General features: G+C 34.5%; 2 protein-coding genes across 3 annotated transcripts in view; one reads left to right on the top strand and one right to left on the bottom strand.

The window, feature by feature from the left end:
* Positions 1 to 1,685: 1,685 nt before the first annotated feature.
* Positions 1,686 to 13,720, bottom strand: LOC145738614 (SRSF protein kinase 3-like). 2 transcript variants are annotated; one of them, XM_081993490.1, is made up of 8 exons: positions 13,362 to 13,720; positions 13,022 to 13,270; positions 6,333 to 6,551; positions 5,931 to 6,213; positions 5,715 to 5,877; positions 5,436 to 5,662; positions 2,029 to 2,296; positions 1,686 to 1,973 (listed from the first exon to the last, which is right to left on the bottom strand). In XM_081993490.1, exons 2-8 carry the CDS (start codon positions 13,156 to 13,158, stop codon positions 1,774 to 1,776), a joined length of 1,497 nt encoding a protein of 498 aa, XP_081849616.1. In that variant the 5' UTR covers positions 13,159 to 13,270; positions 13,362 to 13,720; the 3' UTR covers positions 1,686 to 1,773. The 2 variants fall into 2 exon arrangements, with proteins under 2 accessions (XP_081849616.1, XP_081849615.1); XM_081993489.1 differs by lacking the exons at positions 13,022 to 13,270; positions 13,362 to 13,720 and adding an exon at positions 10,028 to 10,615.
* onecut (homeobox protein onecut) overlaps positions 13,713 to 13,835 on the top strand; it is a 38,843-nt gene continuing 38,720 nt past the window's right edge. Inside the window, exon 1 of the mRNA XM_081993485.1 lies at positions 13,713 to 13,830. The gene's annotated coding sequence lies outside the window, so the exon portion shown is untranslated. The remainder of the gene's footprint in view (positions 13,831 to 13,835) is intronic.

Raw genomic sequence — 13,835 nt, 5'->3', positions numbered from 1 at the left:
AGCATAGAAGTAACAGGAGATGTTTTGCGTTTTCTTGACAATTTTGTAAGTGAGAGAGGTATCAGGAGTATCTAAAATTTACCTGCTGGCGTTTCTGCTCTCCTATTACAATTCTCGATTTTGTGTAAAATTTAGACTTTCTACCAGGAGCATAGAAGTAACAGGAGATGTTTTGCGTTTTCTTGACAATTTTGTAAGTGAGAGAGGTATCAGTCTAAAATTTACCTGCTGGCGTTTCTGCTCTCCTATTACAATTCTCGATTTTGTGTAAAATTTAGACTTTCTACCAGGAGCATAGAAGTAACAGGAGATGTTTTAAGTTTTCTTGACAATTTTGTAAGTGAGCGAGGTATCAGGAGTATCTAAAATTTACCTGCTGGCGTTTCTGCTCTCCTATTACAATTCTCGATTTTGTGTAAAATTTAGACTTTCTACCAGGAGCATAGAAGTAACAGGAGATGTTTTGCGATTTCTTGACAATTTTGTAAGTGAGCGAGGTATCAGGAGTATCTGAAATTTACCTGCTAGCTTTTCTGCTATCCTAATACAATTCTCGATTTTGTGTAAAATTTAGACTTTCTACCAGGAGCATAGAAGTAACAGGAGATGTTTGGTGTTTTCTTGACAATTTTTTAAGTGAGCGAGGTATCAGGAGTATCTGAAATTTACCTGCTGGTGTTACTGCTCTCCTATTACAATTCTCGATTTTGTGTAAAAATTATACTTTCTACCGGAGCATAGAAGTAACAGGAGATCTTTTGCCTTTTCTTGACAATTTTATAAGTGAGCGAGGTATCAGAAGTATCTAAAATTTACCTGCTGGCGTTTCTGCTCTCCTATTACAATTCTCGATTTTGTGTAAAAATTAGACTTTCTACCAGGAGCATAGAAGTAACAGGAGATGTTTTGCATTTTCTTGACAATTTTGTAAGTGAGCGAGGTATCAGGAGTATCTAAAATTTACCTGCTGGCGTTTCTGCTTTCCTATTACAATTCTCGATTTTGTGTAAAAATTATACTTTCTACCAGGAGCATAGAAGTAACACGAGATGTTTTGCGCTTTCTTGACAATTTCGTGAGCGACTTATCTGGAGTATCTGAAATGTATCTCCTGGCGTTTCTGCTCTCCTATTACAATTCTCGATTTTGGGCAAAAATTATAGACTTTCTACCAGGAGCATAGAAGTAACAGGAGATGTTTTGCGTTTTCTTGACAATTTTGTAAGTGAGAGGTATCAGGAGTATCTAAAATTTACCTGCTGGCGTTTCTGCTCTCCTATTACAATTCTCGATTTTGTGTAAAATTTAGACTTTCTACCAGGACCATAGAAGTAACAGGAGATGTTTTGCGTTTTCTTGACAATTTTGTAAGTGAGCGAGGTATCAGGAGCATCTGAAATTTACCTGCTGGTGTTTCTGCTCTCCTGTTATAATTCTTGATTTGGGTAAATTGCATTTTCTACCACGCACAGGAGTACGAAGAGGTATTATTTTTTATATTGTTTCCACGACAATTAAGTCGATTTCCACGAATAGAGCGTATCAGGAGTAACTGAAATTTACCTCCTTGCGTTTGTGCTCTCCTAATACAGTTCTCGATTATGTATAATAACCTGACCTAACCTAACCTAAACTATGCGTCAGTAGGAATAAAATAAAGGGTAATATAATAAAACTATGATGAGTATTATATACCTTAACTCTAATCATTAAAAAATTGTCTAACAATTTTTACAATTGAGGATGTACGATTTTAAAAACAGACTTTTAACTTTAAAGATCCGTAGCGAGCAGCCATTCATTGTTTAAGGCTTGAGCCGAAGTAGCACGAAGGGCAGGGTCTGGTTCCACAAGACTAGATAAAAAGCTCGAAAATGGTATCGCATCCAGTCTTTTCCATTTATATTTTTCAACTAAAACGTCTTCTATTTTCCATATCCTGAGATTGTCTTCTGGAACTTCTCGGAAATTACCTACAACACCAAATTATTTCCAACGCGCTTTTAAAGAAACTCCAAGTGTACGTACCATTTAGGAAGTATTTTCTCGACTCTGTTCCAGTTTCAGTAATGTATCTTGGAATGCCTCCTAAAGTCTCCCATATTAAGCAGAGGTGATCGATGTTGGATGAATGTTCAGTTGAGCCTTTTGGACTGAATAGCATTTCTCCTGTAGCCAGCTCGAATGCTAGACAACCTACCGACCAAATGTCAGCAGGGTAACTGTACCCAGCTCCTAATATCACTTCCAATGCTCTGTATTGCCTTGTTTGAATTTCTGGGGAAAAATGTTGATCCTAAATAATGAAAAAAAAGTTTAAATGTCACCATAAAAAAGGAATTTTAGAAATCTGAGATAAACTACCGTTATGTCAGGTTAATAAGATTAATTTCTTGTAAAATTTGTATGTGATTATTCCTCGCCTCCCCTTCCAGTATGTAGTTTTTCCTTGTATACTAATCATTACTAAATTCCTTAATATTATTACTTATTAATGTGTGTATGATATTAAAAGTGCTTACAGTAGATTAGTTATACCTGAAAAAAACTGCTAACATGAACTAATAGACAGGTGTAGAATTTTTTTGTCTTTTGAGGTGAGGGAACATTACCATACCATTTTCAAAGGCATATAAGTTAGGACACAGTTTATAATCGTCAAAAGTAAAGTTCTTGGGAGAGATTGAATAATTATGATATCTTCAACAGCAAAAGCTTTTGGAAAAAATTGTCCTATGCGAATAACAATGAAAAAAATTCACGCAAAAAGTCTCCTAAAGCCGATATTTGGTGTGATGACATTCTGATGGTCAGAATACCAGAATAGAGTTACAATCAGTTACATCATACTAAGAAAAAAGATTTCTCATAAGTCTCTTATGGGAGATAATTGGTGTGATGGAACACCCACTCTGACGACCAGAATACCAAAATGAGGCCACTTAACCTTAAGTTTAGACAAAAAAGCTCTCTGAGATTGAATCTCATAGCTAGGTATCCATTATGGCTGCCAATAAGCTTTTGAACTGAATTCTGCCCGTATGAAAACAAGTGGCAAAATTTGATTTGGTGTTTGTTGATTGTGGTGGTATACTGATAGACAAAGAACAAAATCCTTCAGCAGCTGCCCAATTTTACTTTAGCTTGTCTTTTACTCCTATTAATCATAAGAGGAAACATATTTACTAACCTTACTTAGATATGCAGATGACACGCTCATTCGGAAGAAGAACGCAGGGAAATCATGAGAATGTTGGACAGCAGAGAGAACATGGTCTTACGTTGAACAAAAGGAAGACGTAAATTATGATATTATTATAAATGTAGACCGCAACCCTGCCAATGTTACACAGATCGATGGTTTTGAAGTAATTAAGAAATTTAACTATTTAAGATCACTTATTACAAACAAAGGCGGCTGTAACGAAGAAATCAAACGCATATTGGCTATAGCACGTAACTTAGCATAAAACTAACTCGAATATGGTAATAAGACTCTGCAATATCTCAACGCAACAAACTGAAATTACTAAACTCCTTGATCCTTCCTATTGCCACATATGCCTCCGAGACATCTGGACGAAAACCAATCATAGTTATGACATATTGGACACATTTCAAGAAGAACGAATGGACTGAAGAAACATATTGTGAAGGGAAAAATCAATGGTGGGGGGCTGGGGGGAAGCTTTTCTTGTGGCTCAAGACGGAGAAGAATGGAGAACTACGATCAGAGCAATTGAGACTTAATGTCACCATACTCTCTCGAGAGTGAAAAGTCAAGAGAGAGAGTCTTTTGCTGGCTTTATGCCGCTGAAGAAGAGAAAAACCTTAATGAGTTAACGATGAGATCTATTCGCAGAATGGACAAATATGAAGTTTGGTGATAATTAAAGGACCCAACATTGTTATAAATCTAGGCTGAAATAACTGCTATCTGCGAACAGGAAATAATTAGAAGAGTTATCAAAATAAGAGGATTTAAATTATCCCAGGTAATTCTCTGATCCTGTGTCTTCTGACAGGAAAAAAGTGTCATATTTTGCTATGATTTATTTGAAAATAAAAGATAATTTAATGACAAATGGTCTAAACTGAAATTGTAACAACTCAAAAAATAATAAAATCTGCATTTCCTCAAAACAGCTTCAGGAAGACAAGGGTTTAAAAAAAAAACAATGTTTCTCAGTAATGCACTTATTCCACACTGAAATTATTGGAATTGATTGTATATGTGCACTGCAATGTTTGCTCATAGTAATTAGGTCTAATCTACGAACGCGTTTTGCTGTATTATGGTCTGTCCAGGGTAATCGTGGGATTAATATAATCACCAAATATCATTCCAGAATACGCATTTCACATACCCAATCATCTCAATATAAGCAGAATATCTGTAAAGATGTGTGATCGCCATTTATACTTGAACTGAGATATCACCAGGTCTGGCACACTATTTTAACAGATGGACTAGAACAGGTATGTGAGTTCAAAGATCTATGAGGTACATGGCAATTGATATTTTCTTAGAGAATCAGGGGGCTCTAATGGCCTAATCATCTCATCCTACACAAAAAAAGCGTTAAGGAAAATGAAATAGCTGAAGGTACTAAACAAGAATCGAATCTCAATGGAGACAAACTGCAGATTTATAACAACAACAAAAACTAAATACAGCAAATGATTGAGAAGATTAATTAAATTATTAGTTTTGAAAGATACCACAAACTAAGGTTCTAAATATAAAACTGAAAATTTGAGAAGTTTGGGAATACCATTTTTAATTATCTGGTGGTTACTTAACTTTATCTGTATACTTCCTTAATTTTGAGAAAGACATTTTTGGAAAAAGGCACGTAGAAGGTTGGAAGTACTGAAGTACAATAGTAGTATACCAAATAGCAAGAACGTTTTAACTAGCTCGTTCTTGGTGCTTGAAAGTCGTAGCTCTCTACAGGGTGGTCCAAAATTGACTGTAAGGTATTTAAAAGGTGGAAAGTACATAAAAATAAACGTTAAAGTGTTACATTATAAACTTTGTTTGAGGAGCGAAGCGGGTGTATACTCAAAAACCATTTGATATTCTAATGCCTAAACAAAAAATCTGCAAAAATATTTACAAAACCTTAGAAGGAAAGATCATGGCGTTAAATGCAAAACTGTCATTTTTATAAAAATTGTAAATATTCCTTTATAGTTACCATTTAGCTGATTTTAAGTGGTGAAGTACTGTGTGTATGATGGTATTTTCAAGGGCTTTCTTTATAGAGCCGACTCCTGTCATTCAAGGGCCTTAACACTATTAGACCTACCTACGCCACAATTACATACTTTTGAGTAGATATTTTAATTAAATAACTCATTCTTTGAAGGCACACAAACAACTTCAAAATTAATTTTTGCCTTTAATAAGACATACAAATACAAATACTTACCACCCAACAAGCATTTCCTAAATCAGCAATTTTAATTTCAATATTCGGACTAACCCACATGGGAGCCCCAAAATTTGCTGCATCTCTTTCCTCTTTATAAACTCCCACCTGACTGAAATAGGTATTCCCTGGATAGGACGATGCTCTCTGATCTCCAAAGGGATTAATTATGTTCTCTTCAGGTTCGAGTAGGATGTTATCCCTTTTTTTCCATATTTCGGAGCTGACTAAAATACATGGTTTGTCAGGCTTAATTGTCTAAATTTAAAAATGACCTACCATAAGACCGTGGCAAATCCACCCCCATTTCTGAAAATCGCTCCATTTGGCCAATTAGTTTCCTAATATAACCCTCGTCTACCTTAATTAAAATATTTTCCGGTTTGATATCCGTGTGAATTATGTGACATTCGTCATGAAGATACATTAGGCCTTGCAAAACCTAGAATTTCTTAAATCGAGTAGACATACATCAGGGTTTTGTTATTTCCAAACCTGAAATATTATTTTACGAACAGCCGCGACGTGTATACCCCTGAAGTCGCTTTGTATAAGAAGATGTAGTAAACTTGGTCCCATTATTTCAAGTGAAATGGCGTTATGAACTCCGTTTACGCTGATTAATTTAAACGTGTCGACCATTTGAACTATGTTTTTATAACCAACATGATTAGGATTGATAGTTCGAGTTTCTTGAAGAAGTCTTATTTCGTCGTTTGCCACTGCCGTGAACATGGGTGCTGATTTGCATATTTTCAATGCTACATACTGAGGACCACTAAAAATGTGAAAATCAATAAAATTATTTTCTGTTAAAGTGTGAGTCAAAAAGAAGGATCGAATAATCAAAGTTCTTTCAACTATACAGGGTACCAAAAAATAATTTGCATTACTTACGTTTCGGATAGATTTTTGCAAAGCCAGACTGTGGAGAAATGTCCCCACCCCAATTTTCTACAGACCTTGTATTGGTTTCGCAGGACATCGCCGATATTAATCGGCATGTAACCACCAGCTTCATACTCAGCTTCATCCTCTTGACTTTCTCTGTTTTCGATATACCTTAATTTCTTAATATCCTCTAAATTTAGTACAGTTACATCTTTGCTAGGCGAACTGAAAATAAAAACCAATATTAGTGTAAGTCTACTGGCAAAAGCTGGGCAAGTTTGTCTCAAACTTTGATTACCAACCAGAAAGAGTTAGAATGGTTTTGAATCTGTAGCTCAAAATAAACAGCATAGCTTGACTTTGAGCCTTAAATACCTCATTCAACAGCGCATTATAAGATGTTCTGATACAAGAATTTTCTTTAGAGAACTTGGGAGAACTGAGCCTGGAACCATCTTAGAACTTGCATAATAGCAACTTTTACTACCTTGTGGAATTTCAGCGTGTTTGTTCATTGGAGAAACAAGGAAAGGAACCTAATGGTAGCAAGACTGGTGGAATACTCTAACAAAAAGCAGATACATTTAGTAATCTGTTGTGATGTGATTAATATGGAATGGAATCAGAACAACGAACGTTTGTGATGAAAACAACGAGTGAAGTAAAAGGTGAACAATCTATACAAATGAAACTAACCGGAAAATCAGAGAAAGATCCTGTGACTGGAATCTCTTCAGACAGAGATTGGAACAGGGACTGACAGAATGAAGAATGAAAAAAATAACACAAACCTGAAGATAAAAAGTCACAGTACTTTTAATCGGGCAAAAAACTGGGATCTGAACTGATTATATTAATTCTCCAAGGGTAATATAGCTTGTTCTTTGGTGTCTTTAAACTGGTGTTCACGTCCAGTGTTGGTCGGTATATTTGACAGCTCTTGGCGACTTGTATTAATACAGGATTTATAGGGTTTCTCCTAAATGACAAAAAAACGTTATTGAATAAAATATAAGACTGAGAATAAAAAGTAAAAATTGTAATTTTTATTGTTTTCTGAAATCACAGTTGCCATTAATAATCAAAGAGACTGAACGTTACGGTTGACGTCAAGATGATGTAATTGACAGTTCATCAGTGATATGTTTTGTTAATATACGTCATCGTGACGTCAAATAATATAACATTAATTATGTTTAATTATTCATGATAACTGTGAATTTGAAAAACTATATCATATATCAACTTATTTTTGGAATCATAAGAAAATGATCTATCAACTAATAAATAAAATATACAGGGTGTTTCATTAAAATTTGTTCTACTTTTTATTTCTTCACCTTTGGTCTGTTGTGATACTCAATAATATTTTCTGGTAATTTAAGACAAGCACTAAAACTTTTGTGTTAACAGTTTTTTCTTACCTGCCAAAAAACAAAAGTCGCTACAAGCTGTCTAATTATACGGAGCCTGTACAACTTAAAAAAGTTAAAAAAAAAAATGAATTACAACATTACAGGATGTCCCACGACGAAAGACAAAATGTAAGTAAAACTACACCTAGTAAAGTATTGAAAATTACCAACATATAGTAAAATCAGCATGCCCAAACCAACTAAAATATTTTCAATGTTATGGCGATTCCGGTTGCACCAGAAGTAGTACCAATTTGCTTATTCTGAATGGAACACCCTGTATATTATTCCCTTTTTCACTACTAACCTAACCTATTTCAATTGTTTAAGTAGCCCTGAGTATGCGCAATCCACTACCTAAAAGTTTACAGGGTGTTCTATTTGAATTTCGTGATTTTTGGCACCTTGAACGCAGTGGCGTCATTTTGCAAACAATTCCTTCATGGAGCTAAGACTAATTTTTACCTCAAATATATTGGAAACCAGGCACTTTTTGGGTCACTGTGTAGAGGAATGAGTGTGGAATCCACTGATATAACAGAAAATATACAGAGCGTCCCATTTGAATTTAGTGATGATTGGCATTTTGAACCCAGTAACGTCAATTTCCTGGAAATTCGTTCACGGAGTTAAGGCCAACTTTGACTTCAAATATCTCAAAAGCGGTTTCTCTATAGCACTTTTTTGGGTCACTGTGAGTGTACGCAATCCACTGACCAAATAATATACAGGGTGTCCTATTTAAATTTTGTGACTTTTGGCACTTTGAACTCAGTGACGTCACTTTTCGTGAATAACGGTTTCCATGTGTCACCATCACTTGGTAACATTTTTAATTTTGACAGATGGCCAAATTTTTGTAATAGTAAAAAATTGACACCTGTCAGGCTTTAGAATAGACGGAGTAAACACAGAAATATACAAAGCGTTTTGCTCTAACTCAATCTGTTTAGGACCTATATGGCACAAGTTGTGAAAAATTAATGTTCGAGAAGTCAATATTTCAAAACATATACTATAGGTTATGATACATGTAACATACATGTATATAAAAATATACGGGGTGTTTCATTCAAAATAAGCAAGTGGGTTTTAGTTTAGTTTATTCTAGTAAGTGCATTACATTAAAAATTGACAAATTTTAAAAACTGTCCTTTTTCTTATACAGTGTGTCCCAAATTGGTTCTACATGTATTGGGATCTCAGAACCCAATGAAGATAGATTTTTCCTAATTACGCCATCGTGTTCTACGTAAAAAAGTGCCTTAATAATGTCTTAAGTTTCAAAACTCTCTTTGGATTTGTTAAAGAGTGTTTAAAATGCAGCCTCTGACGTTTTCCCAATTTTCCGGAAAACTGAGAAAGATAATTTAATTTGGAAACCGGAAATACGTTTCACATAAAATTCTCTAAAACTTTTCCCATTTAACCGACTCTGTAGCTCTTACCGTTTTTGAAATCCCAATACATGTAGAAGCAATTTGGGACACACTGTATAGATCGCTACCCTGTATGTACTTGCTAAAATTCTGTAGTATTTGGTTTGTTTTGTATGAATTAATGACAAAGATATACAAAGTTGCCCAACTACACATAATCTTATACTATGGTATTTGGTAAGCTAGTAATCTAAGTTTTGAGACACACCAAAATATTTAGAAGAGAAATAAAATCTTCATATAAATAATGAATAGTAAATGTATTTAAAATTTTGTAACAAGCCTATAATTTAAAACTTTATTGTCAGTGATCGTTACTAAATAACCACTCTGTTTATCTGGATTTCTGATTTCCAAGAACAAAAATACTAATCACAACTGTAAATAATGAAATGAATAGGAAATAGTTTAACATATTGAGAATATAATTGCTTCAACTTACGCGATGTAAGTGAACTACCCACACAGAATTTTCCCTAAAATTAACCAATTTATTTAATATATCAGTTGTTTGTATGCTAGTTTTACAACATGCATTCATTAATTTATTTGGAAAGCATGTTAAGCCATTAATCATGAAATTTTTGTTGATATACGATATTGCAACCATGTGAGGCAAATAGTAATGACAGAGAGAAACAGGAAGAATGTGATTTTTATTGTTAATTAGTGTTTGCTGTGATACAACTATGAAAACTTAAAGTAAAAATAATTCATCCCAGGCATTTAATGATTAGAAACTTTAAATAACTACGTTGCTGTCACCCTTCAAAATGCTAGCCTGGTGATTATTTCCATTGAGCTGGTATTGCTGATTTGTTCTATAATTAAATAAGCTAGGACTTACTACTTATTATTAGGACACGACTGAGTTTTTCTAGGAAATGAAAAATATCTAATTTCCACAACTTCTGGAGTAGCTTCGACTTCGACTATTTCTTCAACGACAGCAACAGGTTCGACACTAACCGCTTTAACAGCTGTTCTGCATTTGTGACGTTTATACAAAACACAAAATACAAACGTAGCGAAAACAACGACATAATAATACATCACTTCACAACACCCATTGAGAAAATTGTATAAGTCACTATAAATGGATACCGTCGCATTTGATGGACAGTTAAAGACACTTTCCATTTCTTGGGAGTAAAAAGTATGATCATTTTTCAGATTGTTGCTGATCTGATCGAAGTTACGTGGCTTATCATTTTGATGAGGATAATTTAACCAACACTTTTCTCATTTATTTCATTTTAATAGTCGTTCACTGGTAGGTATGCGATAAAATTTAGCACGGTCAGGAAGGCTACGCAACACGTGAGACATCGCAAAATAAACTAACGTTAAAAATAACTTGTCTTGGCACTATTCGGAAAATTGATAACTCCAATATTTCTAAAATTATTTCAACATATTTATTTAAAGATTGTTTTGTGGTTTGCCTATCACTTGGTGAGGACGTCAGAAAATATGTGGTATTACCTAGGGTGGACTTTTATGGTAGGTTTTTTGCCTCATATACGATGGAGTAGACCGGTTTCATGGATAAACATTTGAGGTATTGTTCTCAACAAATAATATATAACTGCAGCAAGCAATTGCTATAACTGAGCAATTTGGAAGGTTTCAAATGGTTGAATGTTGACCAGAATTATGCAAAGGCAGAAAGTCTAATTTCCAAAACAACAGGAAAACAATTTTGAAGAACAATTACAATGGAGTTTTAAAAAGACGACATGAAAAAAAAAAATAGCGGAGGAGGAGTCTTTAAAAAAGTCCTCTGTGATGTACCTATGTTGTGTTGCTGCTGTTTACTAGATATAGAGAATACACTTCTGTCAAGTAGAGAATTTTCAAATAAATGGAAGGAGACAATTGTCATTCTTGTACAAATGATGTGTTTCTGGTTATATGTTAATTACATTGTACCGACAAAAATGTTTCCTGATGATACCATGTTATTTTTGGTTGGAAGGAATTTAAGGAAACTGGTCACGGAAATAATCCAGACTGGAATATTTAGTCATTCTCTGAAATGCCTTGACTGAAAGAATTGAGTTTGTATAAAAAAGGCTTTTTCGTGATTGGTTACAAATGGTGAGGTGTGGTTTCTTGTTAATCAATCCCAATCCTCTGAACAATTTCGCCATATTACGGCTTGATAACCAAAGAACAAGATCTTCATTACAGTATTCAGGGTGGAAATTTTTAAGGTAACCCATCATTGGGATTTTGAAAAGTTTCGCCATTTAGTGCCCGTTCAGAATGTGTCTTAAAATCCAATATATCTAGAGGGGTTATCAAATTATTACCACATTACTAAACACCACATTACTACTTCATTTCCTTTTTTTGTAAATATGTCACTAACCGTTGACATTAGAAAAAAATGTCAAATACCAAAAATGTATGGTATCTTTCTGCCCATTGTTTGACATAACGTAGATAATTAGAAAACATGTGTCTAGGTTCTAGGGGGCGCCACTTATGTTTTTCTTATGGGCGCATATGTTTTTTTCGTCTATTTGAAAAGGGATTGACATTCTATATCTATCGCCAAACTCCTACAATAACATCTCTCTTTCTCTATAATCTTTTAGAACAATCCCTTTGTAACACAAGTCTTATTGTGAAAAATTAAAATTTATTGTCAAATTGAATTTGAAAAGAAAAATACGAGTTTTTGGGCGATCAAAATTAAAAAAACTGACAAATATTTGAAAGAGGATAATTTTGACCGAATTGGTCAACCAATCATTTTCCAGAGCTTTTCTTGTAACTTATTAAATGACATGATAACCTGAACCTAAGTGCGCAACTTTTTTAGAGAACTTTCAAAATAATTGTTAATTTTGACGCCCCCTAGTGGCGTAATTCTTAAAGACTCTAAAGCAAAAGGGACATTTTCAGAAAGCTTCTAATATGGTCTTTCAACCACCTTCTATGCAATTTCTTTGTAACTTTTTAAGTAACAGAGTAATTCGCGTCAGTGCGCAATTAACTTTTTCAGACAAATTTAAAATTAACCGCTAAATTTGACGCCCTCTGGTGGCGTAATTCTTAAAGACCCTAAAGCAAAAGGGACATTTTCAGAAAGCTTGTAATGTGGCCTTTCACCTTCTATGCAATTTCTTTGTAACTTTACAGAGTAATTCGCGTCTGATAACATCAGTGCGCAATTAACCATTTCAGACAAATTTTAAATTAACCGCCAAATTTGACGCCCTCTGGTGGCGTAATGCTTAAAGACCCTAAAGCAAAAGGGACATTCTCAGAAAGCTTGTAATGTGGCCTTTCACCTTCTATGCAATTTCTTTGTAACTTTACAGAGTAATTCGCGTCTGATAACATCAGTGCGCAATTAACCTTTTCAGACAAATTTCAAATTAACCACCAAATTTGACGCCCTCTAATGGCGTAACGGTGAAAGATAAAAAAACGGACATAAACTAACGACTAAAGAAAAAAAAGACATTTTCAGAAAGCTTATAATCTGCTGTATCTATTACCTTATATAATTTTTTAGTAAGTAAGTGAGTAATTTGCGTCGTGCAAAGTGTTTTTACAACTTCTACTGTAGCTAGAAGAAGTTCAGGGTCACTGTACAGATAGTGTTTTTTAAATATGGTCAGTTTTTTATTGATTTTTTTGTGATTTAATCTAATAAGTATATATTCCATTTTAGGTGTACTCAAATGTTATTTTATACTTTTTAACATTTCTGAAAAACAGTCAACCAGTGCATTCCAACTTTACAATATATTGTCTATTGAACGCAAATTTTAAGCTTTGTTTATATATATTTGTTTAAGCACAAAAAATATAAGAACGTACTTACAGAGACGGAAATTCCATTAAATATGCACTCTCACAATGGGGAGTTGGCGGTGACAACGAGAGTGATTGTATGTCAATATCTATAGTCAGCGGCTTATGTTTGCCAGAGGTATTATCGCACACAGCTGCGGGCAGCATCTTTTTGGCCACGGGCGGCGAGGTAAATCGCAGTCTTTCAAATAACCATTTGTCACCATTTTCGCTTTTTCTTCTAGTGGTGTAACGTGGCGGATAGCTGACTTCCAGTTCCCTACAATTTTTTAATAAAAAGTTCTACAACTTAAAAAAAAACACTAATTGTGAGCACCACATGATTATATTGATAAACAATGCACGCCTACCTGTTAGAAAGTCCTTTAAAAAATATGTTTTCCTGAGAACTAGATTTTCTCCAGTGCGTATCGAAGGAGAAGGATTGTTTCTGGGTAAACGCAGTTTTAGGCGATAAAGAATATAAAGTGTCGAAAGAAGAATGAATTTCGGAAGGTCTGAAATTCTTAGACGGTCCGCTATCGCTCGTCGTAAGTCTGCAGCTATCAGAACTCGGTTGCAGACTTGCCAAAGTCTTTGGAGCCAGAATGGTGGAAGCCCTTTCAATAAAAAATCGACAGACGACGTTGCACTTTTAGTTCCTAGAACATTTTTGTCTATCGAATGGATTTTAAGATGTGGTACATCCGACATAATGAACTTTAGGAGATGGCTAGAAGCGTTACACCTCGCGACATTAATTTTCTCTGCTACGGGAAACCTGCGATTTACCAAGCGATATAATCAAAGCTCATGCGCTAGAGGAAAATGATCGATATTGTAAG

This window comes from Ips typographus, linkage group LG16 (genome assembly GCF_016097725.1).
Source record: "Ips typographus isolate SLU linkage group LG16, UJ_Ityp_2.0, whole genome shotgun sequence".
Taxonomy (NCBI): domain Eukaryota; kingdom Metazoa; phylum Arthropoda; class Insecta; order Coleoptera; family Curculionidae; genus Ips; species Ips typographus.
Note: the sequence above shows the minus strand (reverse complement) of the source record. Positions and strands in the feature narration are given on the sequence as shown.